Genomic DNA, 21,306 nt, shown 5'->3' on the forward strand with positions numbered 1-21,306 from the left:
CTTATATTCAGACTGCTAAGAATTGCTAAAGGAAAAAATATATGTATTAAAATGTGCGATCATTAATTCATAGTAACTCAACCCTAACAAGACAATCAGCAGTTCCTTACCACTTTTCTGTATTTCTCTAATCAATTGTTCCTTCTATTTTCTAGAAGAGCCATTTCAAATTTCTGTACTTTCTTCAAATCTCTAACCTCACTCCCTCCTTCTTGACTAATAAACCCCAATTTCTCATTATCAGAGTAAATTGAAGATGAAAACTCCTTTAGTGTCCTGCCTTTAAACCTATAATCTTAACCTTTACATCATCCTTTTCTTCTTCCCTTCTAATTCAGTGGAGAAGTGTCCTGTTTTCTCTAGTCACTAATTTATCCCAAACTATTTATTAAGTTCAGTTCAGGTGCTGAGCGTACATTGGTGAGAACAAAAGTTACAGTTTCTCCCCAGAGCTTGTATTTTGCCCAAGACTACTTTTGCTCTCACCTGAGCTATTTTCAGTTTCTCAAATAGGCCATGTTTTCTTTAACTCTGGGCCCTTGAATGCATGTTTCCCTCTGCAGAGATGTTCTCTCCCCCAAATCTTTTTTTTTTTTTTTTTTAACTCTGGGTCACTTTCATCTTCCAGGTCTCAGAACCTACAATTAGTCTTCTCTGACATGCCTCCCCAACCCAAGATAAGGAACCCACCTCTGGGTGCCTACAGGCCTTGTTCCTCTCCTAGCAACACTTACTGCTGAGCTTTTATTGTCTCTTTTCTTGTTCAACCCTCCACTAGGAAAGAACATACATCTCTGATTAACTCATGTGACCCCCATGTTTGGACTAGTGCTTGGCACATGAGTAATCAATAAGTGTGTGTTGAATGAGTTAGCTCATTCTGTTTAAATGGAAGTGGAAAGGCTGATACAGATAACTGGTTCTACTGGAGTTCGGCTTAGAAATGAACTACCGTAATGGATTTGAGTTGTCAAAGACTTGAGCGTTCTTGAAAATTAAGGTTGGAAAGGCATTCCAGATGTGGGGAAGAGGCTTAACAATAAAAACAAACAAACAAACACTACAGGAAGATCAGCTTGCTTGGGGGGAAGCTTAGTAGCCGAGAAGTAAGAAATAGTGAGAAAAGGGTATACAGAATTCTTATAGAAAATAACCAGTAATGGATAATTTCAAATAACAGAGCAACATGATGAACATAGAATTTCAGGGAAAAAAATAACCTGGAATATATTTGCCAAACAGATTGGAGAATCAGGTAGGGAAAAATGGGAATCAGGGAATGTGGTCATGAGACTTCATGATTAGCTAAACACTTGATTTACTGAAATAGTCATAAATAGTCATAGAGAGGGAGTTTAACATTTACATTTATATTCACAGTGGCTTCTGATAAAACATAATAACAACTACTATATTATACTTTATTAAAAAAAAATCTTCTGATAACTCTGCCAGATATTGTAAGAATCCCTAGGATCTGGTGGTGAATGAGTGTGATGCCAAACATTAAAGAGCTTAGTTTAATCTGAAATATTAATCTCATTAGAAAACACAGAAGATAGGAAAGGAGGCCAGTTTCAAAGGGAGGTTATAAGTGCATTTTTTCAAGCTTTTGAGTTGAAGGTGACAAATCAGCTCCCAGCAGTGATGGAGGTACTACAGGAAGTGTAGATACTTAACAACCTAGCAGTGATAATTGAAACAAGGAATGGATTCTCCATGAGAAAGAGATTATAGATAGAATAAGATTCTGTGGAGTATGTTTTGGAGAATAACTATTATTCTAGAGAAATGGCCATCAAAGTTAGCATGCAGCCCTGGGGTTTCTGGTTTAGGATATCTGCCATGGGCCCCAAATTTTGTAAATCCAACAAGCTCCCACATGTTAATACCACTGGTGTGAGGATCTCATTCTGAGAATCAGTGTTTTAGAGCCATTAAACAAAGTTAAATAAAACAAAAAAAAGTAGCAAGAGAAATAAAGAAGAAACAGGGCAGTCTAATGTGCGTGTAACAATGAAAAAGCAGTAGTAATGCTCTATGTAATACAGAAAGAGCAAAGGCCCATCAGAATTTTGCAGGCCTTTTTTTTCTTTTTTTTAATTTTAAGATTATATTTATTTATTTATTTGACACAGAGAGAGAGCGAGAGAGAGAGAACATAAGCAGGGCGAGTGGGAGAGGGAGAAGGAAGCTTCCTGCTGAGAAGGGAGCCCAACTCAGGCCTCAATCCCAGGGCTCTGAGAGCATGACTTGAGCTGAAGGCAGACGCATAATGACTGAGCCACCCAGGCGGAAATTCTGGATGACTGGCTAGGCTCTTTGCCTGCTGGAAATGGCACATAGTTACCCCACTCATGTTCATTGTAGGAGAGGACAACCTACATACATATGTACATCCATCCATGCATACATACATACAAAAGAGTTCCATTGCAAAGAACAAGAGACAAATAGGCAAACACTCCGACTATAAAGACTAGATGCTGTATTAGTTTACTGTGGCTGCTGTAACAAATGACCACAAACTGTGTGGCTTGAAAAAACAGAAATTTATCCTCTCAAAGTTCTGGAGCCTGGAAGTCTGGTGTCAGCAAGATTTGTCCTTTTGGAGAGCTCTGAATGTTTGTTTCATGTCTCTCTTTTAATGTTTGGCAGTTGCTGGCAATCCTTGGCATTTTTTTGGTTTCTAACTGCATCACCACAACCTCTGCCTTTGTTGTCACCTGCACTATTCCCTGTGTGCCTGTGTTTCTATGCCTAAATTTTCTCTTCTTACTAGAATATATACAGAATAACCCCATCTTAAATTGATTGTATCTTCAAAGACCCTGTTTCCAAATGAAGTCACATTCAAAGGCACCAGATCTTAGGAGCTTAGCAAATCTTTTGATGGAACATAACTGAACTCAGCAGATGCCACGTGAAATTGTGGTATATGGAGCAAGATGGGTTAAGATTGAGAAAGGTGTGTGGGATGAGAAGATAGTAATGTGAAACGGTATAAAGGAAAACCACTAAATTGCAGTTGGGAAGACAGAAGGGGAGCTCCCTCATTCCCTATCTGTTACGATCAATTGCAGACCCAATAGGAAAGACATACCTTGCGAGTCCTTAGGGCTTCAGCTATTACTTTACCACCCCAGTAGAAGCAATAAATGTTTCCCTCTTCACCCTGACAACAACCCAGCCAATGGGAGACTCGCAATTCAGCCAGCAAAAAGCCACTATACTCCCAGTTTACTGGAGTAGACTTTTTGTTTATAACAGCCCTTCCAACTTTCTCTTTTCCTCCATAAAAGATTGCTTCTCTTCTTTGCTGTCCAGTATTGCCTATAATTTTACTATAGCTTGCTTGTTCCAAATTGTAATTTTCTTCTGTTGCCAAGTAAGCTCAGTTTTTGCTGATAAAATGACCAGCAGTCTTATTTTTAAGGTTAACATTAACCATGGGTAACTGTTTAAAAGCTTCAGCTTCTAACAGAGAAGAGGCTGGGACAAGTTCAAAAAAAGATATTTTCAGGATAGGACAGAGGCATGGTCAAAGCCAGAGAAGAAAAGCACTGAAGGAAAGAGATTTAATATTTTAGAGAGGGAAGAAAAGAAATAATGAGTGAAGTTCTGGAGTGGAAGGGAAGGTTTAGGCTTAGAAAAAAATGAATGAAGAAAGCTATAAGACATAGGGACTTTTTACAATAATAGTCATTAAAGTGATGTGTTAGAAGAATGAGTGGGTATTATGAGGTACATTGAGAAAAAGTTTGGAACACTGACTGTGATAAGTTACTTGGGTGATCTGGGAGACATTTTTTTCTTTTTTTTAAAGATTTATTTATCTGAGAGAGAGAGAGTAGGGGGGAGGAGCAGAGAGAGAGAGTCCCAAGCAAACTCTGTGTGGAGTACAGAGCCCAATTTGGGGCTCCCTCCCACCCATCACACCCTGACCAGGACCAGAGAGGAAACCGAGTGACTCGCTCAGAAGTCTGCATTACCCAGGTGCCACCATGAGAGAGTTTTAGGATTGCGCATGCTTAGCTAGGGCTGTGGGAATTTTTTTTTTTTTTTTTTAAGATTTTATTTAGTTAGTTAGTTAGTTAGAGAGCACGCCTGTGCACATGAGGTGGGTGGGGGGAGTAGAGGTCAAGGGATAATCTCCCGCGGACTCCATGCTGAGCGGAGAACCGCCTCCGGGCTCAAACTCCTGACCCTGAAGTAAGACCTGAGCTGGAAGCAAGAGTAGGATCCCTGACTGACTGAGCCACCTGGGCAGCCCCCAGTGCCATGGGAATTTTAAAATGAACCCCTTCTTTAAACCCCAAACTTTGTCTTTTGGACCCAGGGAAATCCAGAGAGTAAGTAAATAAAGTTTTGGCTTTTAATTAACCATACCAACAGTGCCCCGTGAGATTAATTAGTCGTTCAGATTAAAATGAAAAGTGCATTTCTGGTGTTTTTTAAGTAAAGTTTTAATTTTATTTCAACCTCTCCTCCTACCTTTGCCATAATATTTTGGCATTAAAGATGCAAAAAAACCCAAAACAAAAAAGCTCAAACAATGGACAATCAAAAAATATATCCACAAGCAAAGTTTTCTGTCTGGAGAGGAAGAGATGTCAGTCAGCAATCTGTGTGGGCCAGACTCACAGGTAAAGTTTTGTGTGTTGTTTTTTTAACTGAAACGTATTTACATGAGGTTAAATTGCCTGCACCAGTGGGTGTTTTCTAAAACAGGGCTGGCCAGGGGTTGGGCTGGATTCTGGTTCCTGTAGTAAAAACATGTAGGCAGAGTGTAGAGAATACCACTAGTGTTTTCTGTAAAGTAGAAAACGCCTTACCTCGCGGATCCTAGATCAACTCTGACAGAAGCAGCCTGCTTAATAATAGCGAATTGTTTGGAGAAGCCCCAAATGCGTTCTCTTAGGAAAGTCACATAAAATGAAATTGAACGACTATTGAATGGTTATAAGGCATCATGGGGCTTTGTTCTTTACACCCACAAAAAATATATGGGAACACTGTAATCATACAACTCTTTTAAGCATTTGAGTTTTTATTCTGAGCTTCTCGAGCACAATATCAGTCTATGCTGCCAAGATTTTTTGCTTTTATTTCCCCACCTCTCTGTAACACCTTCTCCTCACCATAGGCAACAAGGGGAAAGGGTGAACTGTGAACTGTTCCTTCTCCTGTCCTATTTTATAGGATGAAGAAAAGGTTTTGTGTGGAAAAAGTTTTAAGGTTTTAACAAGGTTCAGATATTCCTTTCCTTATGCCTGCATGTTCTGTGTTTACCTGAGAAATTTCAGTTTGGGGATATGCAAGAAATACAGAAAGAGGAACCCAGCTTTGTGCAATAGAGCTAATCCTGAAATTGTTTGCTTGTCACATGCTTGTCAAACACATCAGTTTTTAATTGCTTCAGGAATTAGGTGTTTAATTTTCACCTGTTTTTTTGTTTTGTTTTGTTTTTTGTTTTTTTCTTACTAGGATACCGAAACAGCCACTGATTTTACTTCCCTTTGCCATTTTAGTATTTATATTTTTCTGTGTCAGCTTTGTTTCTTACTGGTACTGCATAGACATGTTTAGGACTATTCTTAATAGTCAACATTCTACAGTAGGTGGTATTAGGGTCAGTGTTTTTGCTGAGACCCACCAACTCTTTTCACTGTGTTTTATAATTGATTAGTCCACCATCACCTGATGGTCCAGAGCCATTTCTTCCTCCCACCCCCACCCCCAGGGCCTCTTTTCTCTTCTCTTTTCATCTCTTCTCTTCTTTTCTTTTTAAGATTATTTATTTGAGAGAAAGCAAGAGAGCAGGCCAGGCAAGGTGGGGACAGGCAGAGAGAGAAAGATAAGCAGACTCCCTGCGGAGCTGAGTTTGGAAGGAGGGGGCAGAGAGCTCACCAGGCCATTTCTTATTCCTAAACACTTCTTTTCAAAATGATGATCAGTTCTCTAAATTGGTCACTTCCATAAAAGCAGTGTTTTTGTTTTTGTTATTTGTAAGGCTTCTTACCTTTAAATCATAATACTCATCGTATTTATCCCATTGAGGACCATTCTGGCTTATCATAAGTACATGTTTTGAGTGTTTGCCAAGCATTTCTGTCTGAAATTCCAGCCTGGTGAAGCTGGGATTTTATGAGCATCGTGTAATGTAAGTCAGGGCAGCTGACTCTTCAGTCTTTTAGTCACCAGGAATCCGGAGGATGTGTTGGTTTGAAAGGTGCTTTCCCTGTTATCGATTCTAGCTTAAACTTCAAGACTCAGCCCAAGTGCTAAACCTTCTGTTGATTCTTCTCCTCAGAGGAAGTCATGCTCCCCTCTAGGCTGACATAACATTATAGGACTCATTCTAGCGGGTTAAATCATGTCAAGGTGTTTAGGTATTGGTTTCTCAAGACAGCTTGAGAGCTTACTGACAGCAGAGAATTCTTACTTATCAAGCATCTGGTATGTGCTAATTACTATAGAACATGGATATACGTACTCCTTATCCCAGATGAGACAATTGTGGCTCCAAATGACAGAGTCAGTAGATGGAGGAACCAAGGCATGAAGCTAACTCTGCTTTAGCCCCATTGCTGCCCAGTGGTTGGCATAATCTCTGTGCAGACTGAGGACAGAGATCAGAGTTGACCCAAGGTCAGTAATGCCTCATCCACTTAGTCACTCCAACTAACAGTGCTCACTTTTTCAGCAACCCCTCATTCATGAAACCTCAAGCTTCCTTTTTAAGGAGAAGTTTTCTCAGAGATCTGTGACTTTCTCCATCCTCTTAAATTCATTTGTTCATTCATCGTTCACTCATCCCTTGAATAATTAGGAGGTCATTATATGACTGGCCTTGTTCTATTGCTCAGCAGAAAATGACACAGATCCCTGGTATCATGGACTTCATATTTTCATATGAAAATATGAAATGATATGAAAATATGACTTCATATGTCTCTTCAAAGAGACAATAAAAAAATAAAATACATGGGTGACATATGTTAAGAGAAAATAAGTGCTAAGGTAAAATGAAAAGTAGCTTGGGATAAGGAAGTGGGATGTATGGTTAGGAGACAGTGTTTAAAAGGAAGTCGGACTCAGGCTCCTAGAGAAATTAAGATTTGAACAAAACCCTGAAGGATAGAAATTCCATATAGAGGAAACAGGTAGATTAAATGCCCTAAAGTGGGAGTATGTCCACTGTGATCTAGAAGTATCAAGACTGCAGCTGTGTCTCAAATGGAATGAAGAGGGGGAATATTACATAATAAGGGAATAGAGTGGTCCTAGAATGTATGCAGCCCACCCCTGCTTTAACAAAATATATCCGGAGAATACCCAGTGCCTCCAAACTAATCATTCTGGATTGCCCGGTAGTTCTAGCCCACATTTGTCTTCATTGAGTAGTCTTCCCAAAATCAATGGCACTGTCTGGGCTTAGAACATTGCCTCAGCCAGGTTCAACCACACTCCCTTGTATTTCTGTAGTGTTTTGGTCAATTCTTGTACATTATATTGACCACAGTTGACAACAACTGGTTATATGATTCATAATAGGTGCTCAAGAGATGTTCATTGAATGGATGGATGCATGAGTGAATCAATGAATGAGAACAGATTTAGTCTTAAAACACAGATGGATGCTCCCACCTATAAATAAATTTGTGTTCTAGCTGTAGAGATAAGCTACATATTTACTTATGTTAAATGAAACTTCTGGAATATGGCTGAGTGTTGATTAAATGCTGATTACTTTTCAACGTATCCATGTTCCATCAAAGAGAAATCAGGGACAATTTTCAATTCTGTACCATCAGAGGGTTCTTACTAAAAATAGCTTGTTTCACCTTGAGCAGAGTCACTAGTTTTTAACCTAATCTCTGGGGGAAAAAATTATTTCCTTTATAGCTGATATATTTATGTCTATAGTATAGTGATTTCATTGTCTTGGTACAGTCTTCAACTTCAAATGTCAACTACATAGTTATTCCCTTTGTTGGACTTAACCTTATTTACAGTGGTAATTTGTTTCCTTAGCTCTTCTGTAACTCAGTCTGTGGCATTTACTATTATTATAGTGGATGTAAATCAGAGTCCCTGGATTTAACCTTTTCTTTCCACAGTTTAGAATGACTTCTATACTATTATAAATGCAGTAGATTGATCCTAGCATGTGGGTCTGAAACTTTTGTAAATGTATTTTTTTAATTCCCCTATAATCATATATAAATGTAAAACAACAGTTTTGAAAAGCATGAGTTGATATGCATCATAAATTTCATAGGAAAAGCCAATTGGGAGCATTTTATTTACTCTTGGTCATCTTTTGCTCAATAAACAAATTCTTTAAATTTGAGGCAGATAGATACATTTATAGATCTATGGGATGTCAAAACATCAATAAAGAATAATTACCCACTTTAGTAGAATATTAGATAACAATTATTTTAATTGTACTATCAATTTAAATCCATTTTGCATTTTAACAACTATTATAGTTAATTTAACAGAAAAATTATTTCATTTCAAATGTAATTTCAGAGGTGTAACTTTATAATTTACTATGCCATTATTTTTCCATTATCTAATCACTTAGGCCATTAAAAGCCCCATTCAATATTTAATCAATAAAAGCATAGTGAAATGGAGCTTTTTTTTAAGTGTTTTTCATTATTGTTATATAAAGTGCCAAAAATTTTTGTGATTGTTTTATCACAAAACAGGTTTGTTTTTTTTTTTTTTAAATACGAGATAACATAGTGGGTGGTTTATTTAAAAAAAAAATTCTTCAGCTACATAAGTCATAGAAATTTCCTATGCCTTTAGTACAAATTCTTCGATTTATATTTATCTTTCTGAATAATTTCTATGGTAATAATTATAGTTTTGAAGTTCAATGAATATATAGGCTACAGGTATTATATCGAATGTGTATTCAATCATATCCTGAAAAAGACCTTTTTATTTTTTCATACAAAAGAGTCTATCACTCATTCTTTGAAAGTGCCCCCATAATGGTTTTTAATAACTTCTTATTATCCTTCCATAGTTTAATATAACAAAGTTTTGTAAGCTATAGTACAGTATAAATTTGTCTCTCAAAATAGAAAATTTCCATGTTTAAAATTTGACATTCTGGGATTTGTTATAAAATTAATAAAGGTAAAATACTATTTCTTGTGTCTTTAGACTGTGTACAGGGATGATTCATTTCTCATGTGTTACTACCTCACTAGCACTTAATATGTGTGAAGAAATATGAAAATATGACAAGGTGGCCAGAGAAAAAAACAAGGACAAGCATCTAGTTTCTTTTTGCCTTCTCTCTGAAATTATTATATAAATATCTCATGTATCTTCCTTGTGGCTCTTGTCTGAGAATTTGTGGAATTTTCTAACAGCTGTACTTTTAATCCTGAAATGTCAAGAGTATCTAGGTCTCTACCCAAATGATTTGCAATTCTTCTCTGTGCTAGGAGAATAACAACAAAGACAAGCTCATCAATTCCACATGAGCAGGGCTGAACTTGTGCTTTGCCTGCCTCACTGAGGATTCTTCCACATCCTTTTGCCATATCCCTATTTGGCCAATCACCCATTATCTGCTAATTAGCTAGGGAGCAACAGTTAGGTGGACAGTCTTGAAATATAACAAAACTAATGGCCACATGGGCTTGACTTCAAGAGCTTTGCCTCGTTAGCATTAATCAACAAACCGTCAAATACTTAACAAAATCAATTGAAGTAGAATCATTACCGTTAATTATTACTGCTGTAATAAACTGAGGATTAATTTTTCTTAGACTGCTTAAATATAGCTAATTGCATTTTCTTAAACAACGACAACAACAAAACTTTTCTTTTCCTTTCCCATAGGTTTAGGCTTCAGTATTGCAGGAGGTGTGGGGAACCAGCACATTCCTGGAGACAACAGCATTTATGTAACTAAAATTATAGATGGAGGAGCTGCACAAAAAGATGGAAGGTTGCAAGTAGGAGACAGACTGCTAATGGTAAGTGTGACTCATGCAAAACTATGTGTGTATTTATAAAGCTCTTGTTTCCCAGTGTATGACTGTCTCAGTTCAGGCTGTCATAACAAAATACCATAGACTAGGTGGCTTACACAACAAAAATTTATTTTCTCAGAGTTCTGGAAGCTGGGAAGTTCAAGGTCAAGGTTCTTTCTCATTCCGTTCCTGGTGAGATCTCTCTTCCTGGCTTGCAATCAACCATATTATTGTTGTGTCCTCACATGGCCTTCCACCTGTGCTTGGGCTGCGAGAAAGAGATCTCTCTCTTCTTATTGAGGCCACCGGTCAGTCCCATTGGATTAGGGCTTCACCCTTAACTCATTAAATTAATAACTTTAATTACCTCCTAAGGAATCTTTCTGCAAGTATAGTCATATTGGGTGGTGGAACTTCAGCCATTAAATTCATAACAGTGATCACGGGCAGAAATGGAAAAAAAAGGAAGAGCAGATTTTGTGGTGGGAGATTTCAGAAGTTCATGTACAATCGTATCTGTTTGTTGACATTTTAAAAACAAATCTGAATTTTCACTAGTTTTCACAGATAGAACAAGACACGGATTGTTATCTTTCCAAGATAACCTATTAGCCCAAGAGAGTGTTACTTGCCTACTGTTAGTAAGGTGGGCTTTGCATAACAAAGCGTTCTCTGATTTTTTGATATGTACATTTCTGTGTCTCCCTGTGGTCCCTTGTTCAACCAGTGTAGACAGTATAAACAGTCCCTGATTTACCAGAATTCATAATCTAAGTTCTGTCACATGTGTAAATGTATTCTTCCCCCCACCCCCATCAGATAGGGTTAAGTCTATTTTATTTACCAGCTGCCTACATGCTTCAGGACCCTGAGCAATGACTAACACCAACACACGGCTGCCTTTCCTAAGCCATGGAGTTCTAGGATAAACCAAAGCAAAATTAAGGCATGACAAATACAAATTTGGAATTGCACTTAATAAAACTACTTTATCTCTATTTACTATTTTATACCAAACCTACAAGATAATAAATACTGAAAGTTAATAAAAGAGAGCTCTGAAGAGAAGTATATTATGTCTGCCCTTGTAAAACATGGCCTCTAATCTCTGCAAGGAGCCATTATCTGTAGCACAAGTGAGAAGTGTTAGGAAAAGGTCAATTTATATTCTCAACAGAATAGTAATTTCTGAGACATGTGCAAGCTTCAGAGGTTGAACCTCAGTGCATTGTGCCCACTTCCCTGGGCTTTAGACAGCTTGTCCTTGGTCCCACTCATCTAGTTTCATAGTTGTAAATGATCTTGGTATTGAATTACCTAAGTAAACCTTTATAATAATCAATCTTGATAACTAATATTTATTTGGCATTTGCTACATTCCATGTATTTTTAAAAGTGCTTTTTTGTAATGAATTTATTTCTCACAACAAGCTGTTTTATATAAGCAAAGAGGAACTGAGGTATAGAGAGATTTATTAACTTGGCCACAGTGATATAGTTAACAGTAGAGAGAACTGGATTTCAAATCCAGGAAATGAAGCTTATAAGCACAAAGCATGATCTTTCATTTGTTTCTAGAATTTGCCAGTCAAATCTTTACTTCATTTTTTTAGTTACCATTCATTCATTTATTCCTTTATTTAGCAAGTTATATAATAAACACCTACCATGTCCAAGGCAATAACCTCTACTCAGGAAGTAACTCTGTCAGGAAAAAATTTATGATCATACTGGATGGGCAAAAAATGTGGCATTTATGACTTGAGTCAAAGTAGCAATGAAGAGTGTGGCTTCTTTACCACCTGAAGTTTTTCTCTTTCTTTCTTTCTACCATTTTACTGTAGTATAGTTGACATATAAACAGCTTTACATATTTAATACATATAGCTCCATGGGTTTGGGTATTAAATATATACCCAAGAAACCATCACCATTATTAAGGCTTTAAATATATTCATCATTTTCCAAAGTTTTTTCTCACCCCTATTGTTATTGTTTTTATTATTTTGTGCTTGTGTGTGGTGAGAACAATTAACATAATATCTACCCTTTTGGTAAATTTTAACTATGCAATATGCTTTTATTAGCAGTAGGCGCTATACTATGCAAGAGAACTACTGTTTTCATTCTTGAGACATTCTGCATTTTTTTGTTGTTGTTGGCTGTTTTTTGTGTTTTCTGATTTTTTTTTTTTTTGCCTTGGATGTAAAAGTTGGTTTTTTATAATTTTGTGTCTTCTGAACCAGAAAAGTATTATTGAGGTATAAGATCTAACAATGTCTCTCAAGAATATAGACTTCATTGTTAGTTGACTTAGGAATAAAATACACCATGATATCCATCTTTTACATTGCATGAAATTGAAAAAGCTGAAGAGGACATTTTCATTCTAAATTAATGGTTGTCACATTTGACCTTTGGCTCATTGTTCTGTAAAGGTTTGGTTGTAGACAATTCTTTTGCCATTTCTTTAGCTGCTGCTGTTGTAATATCAAGTTAGATGTTGTGTGTTGATTGATTGCTTGAAGTTCCGTTTAAATTCCTAGCTTTATTTTAAAATTCTTAAAAAAAAATAAATAAAACCCTCAAAGTCTAAATAATTCTGTTAAAGGATTATCCAGCACCATGCTATTGTTCCATTACCATTTTCTTGATATTCATTGTACATGTAATGATTTCAAAAATAGCCGAGACATAATCTTTAACTATTTTGAGTTTTAAAGCCTGTTAAAAAAAAAAAAAAAAAAAAAAGAACCTTCAACAATAATAGGTCTCTCCTCTCTTATGTAAGGAAAGCATAATTAGTACTTCCAAGGCAACTGCCAAACTAAATCTGGAAATGAAAGAAAATGATTCATTTTATAATATTCTGAAAGAAAAATAATGCTGAGGAAAAGAATAAAAAAAAATCACAGAAGCCACCCCGAAGGACCAATTATCTTGCTTCAACCCAACAATATTTATTCATGCTCTCCTTCTGTCATTCCTTTCCACTTCCTTTTCTCTTTATTACCCTACATTCACATCATCTTTATCTTTCTCCTCTTCCACTCTCCTCCCCCAAAGGAAGTACAAATAATTTAGATTCCGTGATCTACCAGCTGTACCACACTGTATATTTTTCTCCGAATAGCTATTCTCCTTTCTAAAGCAATTTGCACCACTCCTTCCTCTCACTCCTTAGGAAAATTTCTCCCATATGTTACTCATTCATAGTTCTGTAAGCAAACTGGCCTAAAATGAAACTCTGTTAATTTCCTCATACCATATATGTTGGGTCCTTTTTTTTCCCCCTAAGTACTTCTTATAACTCAGAATTGAAAAGTATCTCTCTTACATGTTATCTTATGCCAACTCATTTGGTACATCAGAAGCCACAGAAAAACAACGTGAAGTAGTCCCTCGCCTCTGCGAGAACACACGAAGGCTGGAGAATTTAATGCCTCCTGGAAGCTACCCATTAGATCCTAGCTCTCCTTAGATTTGTTTTTTCTTAAAATTATACCAAAACACATTTCCCTATACATTTCTTGCTTTATTCACAGCTCTGTCCCTTGGAGACAGAAAGGTAAAGATTAATTCTACATTTGTTTGAAAACTTAACGTCTTGCCACTTTTTTTACATCTCAGTTTTTAAGATGTTTTACACATTTTCTCTCACTTTTGAAGTCCGTTTTACCACACAGCCACTTATCTTCTCTAAATAGATGACCCTTTTAAGAAAACTTTTGATTCCTTAGAGTGTTATTCCCCCACGTTTAAAACCACAGGCAATATTGTTGCATCTGACCTTTACATTTATTCTCTAATAAGGAAAAAATTACTCTACCTATCACTTCTGCACTAAGACTCTTAGTGTTTCAGATAAAACGACTTTAATGTCAGTCTTCTCTGATGTTTCCTCGTGTGCTCAGATGCATGGTATTTGTTCTCTTTACCAAAATAATATATACATTTTTAATTCTCCTGCAGCTTGGCACTTATTATCATTCACTAGAATTTCAGTTTTTTATTTTGTCAAATGCCAATGACATCTGATTTTTATGGACTATACCAGTGGTTAGTGTTGTGATCTCAGACTAAATACAGTAACTCCTGGCCTTTGATTTCTTGAGACAAATGGTTAGAAGTTAACAGTGTTAATAATTTTTAAATTCATTCATATATTTTTACACACTGGTTTTTATTAAGCCCTATCAAGATGATACAGAGGGCCACATATATTATGGAGAAGTGATCATTTTCTTCATCTTTTTTCTACACAATACCAGAAAATTTGAATCCAGGGTCATCTCACTGTCCTTTATACAGCAATGATGTGAGCTGTTAATTGTTGAAACTTCCGTTGCATTGTGATTGGAAGTTTAGAGTCTTAGTCTCCTTTTTTCATAACTTTTGCTTGACCTTAAAAGAAAAACATTGTCAGTAAGAGCACTTTTACATTTTTACAGGGAATAAGTCTGTGTTTTTATTTCCTTAAAGGGAAGGAGTAGACAAGGGGAAACATAAGAAAGGCATTGAGTGAAGTGGGAAGACGGTGGACTCACAGCCAGCCACCCAGAATTAATTCGACCTAAATGACCTTGGACAAGTCATGTACATCTTTGGTCTTCTGTTTTGGCGTCTATAGCATGGTGGCAGTGCCTTAGATCAGTGTTTCCCAAGTGTGTTTTAAAATATTAATCTCATTATTGTGTCACATGAAAAGGTCAACTAAGTATGGGAAATTCTACAACCTGTATCTCACCTCTCTTACAGATTCTCAATGAACTTAAGTATATTAAAAAGTCGGTGAAGTTCTGTAATCAAGGAACTAATTTAACTTGAATACTATAATCTTCAAACAGACTTCATTATGCAGCACTTTGCTTAAAGTGAACGAAGGAGCTTAAAGCACCTAGAACTAGTGTTCAGGGGAGTAGACTCGATGTGCTGTGTGAGAGTAACTTTTTGTTTATTTTATTTTTAAATTTTTTATTACATTTATTTTTTTATTTTTATTTATTTTTATTATGTTTATTTATTTTATTACGTTATTATGTTTTATTACATTTAGCCAGCATATAGTACAACATTAGTTTTTAATATAGTGTTTAACAATTCATTTGTTGCATATAACAACTAGTGCTCATCACAACATGTCCCTCCTTAATACCCATCTCCTGGCTACTCCATCTCCTGACACCCTCCCTTCTGTAACCCTCACTTTGGTTCCCTGAGTCCACAGTCTCTCATGGTTTGGCCCCCTCTCTGATTCTTTTCATTCAGTTTTCCCTTGCTTCCCCTGCGGCCCTCCATGCTATTCCTTATGTTCTGGGTGTGAATGAAACCGTATGATAATTGCCTTTGTCTACTTGACCTATGTCACTTAGCCTAACCCCCTCTAGTTCTCACCCATGTCAATGCAAATGGTAGGTATTCATTCTTTCTGATGGCTGAGTAATAATCCATTGTATATATGAACCACATCTTCTTTATTCATTCATCTGTTGAAGGGCATCTCTGCTCTTTCCACAGTCTGGCTGTTGTGGACACTGCTACTATGAACACTGGGGTGCATGTGCCCCTTCTTTTACCTACATCAGTATCTTTAGGGTAAATATCTAATAGTGCAATCGCTAGGTCATAGGGTAGCTCTATTTTTTAAAATTTTTTTTTTTTATTTGACAGAGAGATCACAAGTAGGCAGAGAGGCAGGCAGAGAGAGAGGGGGGAGGAAGCAGGCTCCCTGCTGAGCAGAGAGCCTGATGCGGGGCTCGATCCCAGGACCCTGAGATCATGACCTGAGCCAAAGGCAGAGACTTAACGCACTGAGCCACCCAGGTGCCCCAGGGTAGCTCTATTTTTAGCATCTTCAGGAACCTTCACACTGTTTTCCAGAGGACCTGTACCAGCTTGCATTCCCATCAACAGTGGAAGGAAGGTTCCCCTTTCTCCGCACCGTCACCAACACTTGTTGTTTCCTGTCTTGTTAATCTTGGCCATTCTGACCGGTGTAAAGTGACTCTTATTTTTACTTCAAAATTAATATGCTATGGTAAGGACATTAAGTGGATTTAGGGAATGTGAGTGGAAACAATACAATTTTCTGAACAAGTATTAGTTGTGAGCACTTATTAAATTAAATCTTTTTGGTGATTTACAAAACTGCCTAGCTTTACCTAAATATTAATAAGAAAATCACCTTGAAGGCGGTGCAGATATGTAAGAATTTCTGAATAATGAACAGGACTGAAAGCACTTGAATTTGTTAGACTGACCTTAGACGAGAACTGAAATGGGTAACGTTCTCTGCCCATGGCTCTTCCCCGTGGAAGAGTGCAGCTTGCACACAGTCCTCACTCCAGCCCCTGAGAGATGGAGAGGGCAGCCAGTACTGTTACTCTTTCTTTCCAGAAGAGAAAGTTGGGGCTTAGAGATAACAAAGGGATTTCCAATATGACGTAACTAATAAATTGTGAAATCAGATTCAGACCCAGATGTCAATGTCCTAGTGCCACATTCCCTCCACCAGTTTATGCAGCCCTTCTGGTTCTTAATCCTGCTCTCATATTTCAATCACATGTTAAGTTTTTGATCACTCTGGATGCCCAGGCCTCAATCGACCCTGAAGAATCAAATGAGAATCTTGGAGGTAGGCACCATGCTTCCTTTTTAAAGAAATCATTTTAAGTTTCCCAGGTGATTCCCATGTGTAGTCAGGTTAAGAACCACAGTCCTACACTGATCTAATCACATTCTAGCCTGTTCTGCTGCGGCTGGCTCTAGTGCTTCTCCTGAAGGTGACTTTGGGGCTAACATTCTTTCTATCAAGCCAGTACAGTATCATTTAGCATTTTCCAACAATGGGCTGACCACATTTAGAAATTCTTCACCCCTCACACTTTCTCCCCTGTAATTAGAGTACTTTCTGAAACACAAGGGGGAAAAATCTGGATAATAATTTCTTGGACTCAGTTGTAATTTTTTTCAAATGTAATAAAATTAAAATGCAGTGCAGTTGCAATGACATATCTTATTTGAGGGTTAAAACCTTCCATTATGTCGTTTTCTATTTCTTTTGCTTATATTTGGTTTAACACTGGCTATAGAATTCGCTCTCTATATATTAATTTAATATTAAGTTAATATATAGAGAGATGCCTACTACAGAGCAGTGGTTTCAAAATTATTTCCATCAGTAAAACACAAAAAAATTGCCTCATATATATGTATATTTACATATATATAGTTCCCTATTTTATATTGCATACATATATCACTATTCTAATACATGATATGCATTTTAAAACATACATTAAAAAATAGGAAGATGATAATTAGTGTGATAAATATTAATAGAAGTTCAGATACAAAATTCTTCCTGTGTTCAGTGGATTGCCCTGCGGTTCATATCATATTGTCCATGTTGGTGACCACTGCTATAGAGGACACTGGAAAAGTCAATCAAAACGTCATTGTTATTTGCTCTGTCTATATGTAGAATAAAAAGTTAAGAAATTCATCAACAATTAATGGAGGAGAAAGAAATTCACACTATTGGAATTTTGATCGTGTTCTTGATATTCTGATGTGACCCATTATTCCCATTCTCTACCAACCTTTCATCCTTATATCCCATGCCTGCCACAGAGTGAGTGTCCTATAAACGTGTGTTGTTTGTTGAATGACCTTCATTTCTTATCCTTTCTGACTCAACACAAATGTAAACTAGAAACTCAACACAAATTCCTCCTTTGTCTTATAAATTAGGGAATTTTTTTTAAAGATTTTATTTACTTATTTGACAGAGATCACAAGTAGGCAGAGAGGCAGGCAGAGAGAGGAGGAAGCAGGCTCCCTGCTGAGCAGAGAGCCCGATGTGGCTCAATCCCAGGACCCTGGGATCATGACCCGAGCCGAAGGCAGAGGCTTTAACCCACTGAGCCACCCAGGCACCCCATAAATTAGGGAATTTTGATAGCTTTTCCTTGGAATGTTACTTTTTTAAAAATTTAACTTAATTTTTTTCAGTGATCCGTAATTCGTTGTACATGGAACGTTACTTTTAACTTATTTATCTAATTGTTTCAACATTTATGAAGTGCCTACTACTTATAGTACATCAGTTGGAGGATTACAAAGATGAAAACACTCTAATTAGGGTAAATGGGCGAATGGTGAATGAGATACCAGTTTCTAGTTAAGGAATAAGTAAGCTGGGAAGGAGTGGATAAAAGGTACAGTATAAAGAATATAGTCAGTGGTACTGTAATAGTGTTGCATAGTGACAGATGATAGCTACACTTCTGGTGAGCAAAACATCACGCACAAACTTGTTAAATCACTGTGTTGTACACCTGAAAATAATGTAACATTGTGTATCAGCTATACTCCAATGTCCAAAAAAAAGGTGGGGGGGCAATCTAATCATTGCCTTTTAGAAAATCAGTCCTTGAACAGGAAAGAGACATTGCAAGATTAACTGTTGTAGAAGGTAGGGGGTGATCATTTTCACACAAGGAACTAGTTTCAGCAACAGAATCAGCAGAAACATTGTGTATGATTGTGAAGTTTAATGACTCTTTGTATACTGCTATATCTTACACGATGTCTTTTCATGTTCATGGTATCCCTCCTTTCTCCTAAACACAAATAAATCAACAAATAAATTAGTATCATCCCTATTTTGCATATAAGGAATCTTTAATGCTCAATAAATATGTTAACTGAATAAAATTCATGAATATAGGAATTGAAAACAGATGTGGTGCTACATTTAAAATTTACTCTCATTGTGCCAAGTTACCTTCATTTCTAGAAACATCTAGGCTTAAAATAATAGCAGTTTTTTTTTTCTAAAAAATTAAATCAGTTTACTAGCCATTAGAAAACAAGTTCCTTCTTCTCCATTCCAATTTTCCATCACTCCTGAGATCTTGCTATGAGTGTTTCATAATGAAGCCACTGCACTTGGTTCTGGGGTTATCTTGTTTCTTTTTTTTTTTTTTAAGATTTAGCTGTTTATTTGAGAGAGGGGAAAGGCAGAAGGAGAGTGTCTTAAGCAAACTCCATGCTGAACGTAGAACCCGACGTGGGGCTTGATCTCACAAGCTCATGATGGAGATGACAACCTGAACTGAAACCAAGAGTCAGGCACTAAACTGACTGTGCCCAGGCTCCCCACTTTGTTTCTGTTCTTATTTGAAGTTTTTTTTTTCTTTTTCATTTAAAATATAGAATTAATTTCATTCTAACTATAGTTCATGATCATTGCTGAAAAGGTGAAAAATAAGAAGATGTTTATTATCCAGAGATAACTATTATTGTTCCCTATTTATTTGTGGTTACTGTTTTTAAAATAAAAATTTTTATATCCATGAATTGCAGTGTACTGCAGAGATTTTAGCCTTTGGCTTATGCATATTCATTTTCATATCATTGACGTTAGCACATTAGATTTGTCAACTTTTTTATTTGTATTTATTTTTTAATTTTTTAAAATTTTATTAGGTTTTTAAAATTGTATTTCCATTGTAGTTAACATACAATGCTATATTAGTTTTAGAGGTACAATACAGTGATTCAACAATTCTATCCATTGCTTAGTGCTCCTTTTTAATTCATCTCATCTAGTGTCAACAACTTTGTCTCCTTAGAAGTTAACTTTGGAGTTCGTGATTTTTTTTTTTTTTTTTTTTAGTGTTTCTAGAGTTCCCCCATTTCCTTGTACTATGTCTCAGGTAATATTTATGTCCACCTCCTAGTTTGTGCCACCGTATTGGTATTCCTGAATAAATATGGAAAGGTCAGCATCCCACCATCTGTACACAACCCATTCCTCTTTATTATCATTCTCCTGCTGCCACACCTCCCACCTTTGTCCCATCACATACCTGTTTGCTTGCACTCAATTTGATTCCCACAACACTGACCCTGCTCTTCTTGCAGGTTTTTTGGCACCTCTTTCTTCAGCTAGTTTGCCCTCCTTTGTCTCTGCATCGTGCTCAAATTCAGTGCTCCCTTTTCTGTTGGAGAAAATGCGTCCTCTCATCTCTAACCTCTCTGCTTGGCCTCAGTCCTTCATCCTATTGCAGACATATGGCCAGGCTGCACACATGCCCCGCTCTGTGTAGTGTGCCCACAGAAACACTGCATTCAGATGCACATAATTTTTTTTTCTGAAATCAGGCCAGTTGTTCAGTGTTCACCATTATAGGCAGATACTTGATGCAAAAGAAAAAAGACAATAAAAAACAATGACAAGAGCAACTAGCCAATCAGTGTAATGTCCCTTCTCTCTGTGTACAATCAGCTCCAGCTGTAGGCCCTTTATCTTGAGAGTTCATAGGATAATGCACACACATAATTAACCCAAATAAACCCACTTTCGTGAAAAACATTTTGAAGACTTCAGCACAAAAGAGCACTTTTTGGTCCAGATCCTGTACTATTCTGAATTTTTAAAAAGACCACACAGAAGCCTCATCAACAGTACCCTAATTAAACTCATCAGTTCACAGATGTTTACAGGAAAATGCTCAGCAAAAATTTTTACCAAGCATTCCTGTTTCCTGAGAAGAGAGATGTATGATGACAATAGTAATAGTAATAAAAGCTAAAATGTTAGCTTTTATTACTACTGTTATTATTATAAGAATTTTAATATTCCTGCCACTTTACATAGACTAATACATTTACATCAATAACACTTTGAGGTAGCAATTATCATCATACCTATTTTACAGATGTCAAAACTGAGGCTAAAAAGATTAAGTAAGTTGGTCCAAAGTTACACAGCTAGAAAGAGCTAGGACCAGGACTCAGATCCTGGTCTGCATGACTCAGAAGCATGTGCTCTTAATCACTATGTTCTGTTGCCAATATCATGCCACCTGTTCTATAACTAAAATCTGTGTTAGTGTTCCAACACTTTGTAGTCACCAAATAAAAACCAACTGAAGTACTACTATTATAAACCACCATTATCCCCACTTCTCACCTCTACCCTTTGCTCAACTTCTTTCCGGTCTGAGGAGTTCTCTGGTGGTACTTGAGAATCTGTATGTAAAGTCCTTCTCAGTACGTTTCAGTTTCAGTGCTTGAAACTTGAAGTATATCTTACTAGAATATGAGATTCAAGGGAGCTGGAGACCTTCTCTGTCTATCTGAAAAAGGAATATAGATGAGTGTTTACAAGCCTGGTATCTGGATCCAAACTGCTTGCTTTTAATCGACTTCTACCACTATTAGATCAATGACTTTGAACACGTTTCTTAACCTCTTGGAGACATGCTCTTCTAATCTGTAAAATGAA

General features: G+C 36.8%; 1 protein-coding gene across 23 annotated transcripts in view; it reads left to right on the forward strand.

Moving 5' to 3' along the window:
• Nucleotides 1-21,306, forward strand: part of DLG2 (discs large MAGUK scaffold protein 2) — a 2,052,576-nt gene that overhangs the window by 1,564,140 nt on the left and 467,130 nt on the right. For all 23 annotated transcript variants that reach the window (XM_044258404.1, XM_044258405.1, XM_044258399.1 and 20 more), the window contains one exon: nucleotides 9,877-10,013. In XM_044258404.1, the coding sequence (XP_044114339.1) occupies nucleotides 9,877-10,013 (137 nt within the window). The remainder of the gene's footprint in view (nucleotides 1-9,876; nucleotides 10,014-21,306) is intronic.

This window comes from Neovison vison, chromosome 7, assembly GCF_020171115.1.
Source record: "Neovison vison isolate M4711 chromosome 7, ASM_NN_V1, whole genome shotgun sequence".
NCBI classification, from domain to species: domain Eukaryota; kingdom Metazoa; phylum Chordata; class Mammalia; order Carnivora; family Mustelidae; genus Neogale; species Neogale vison.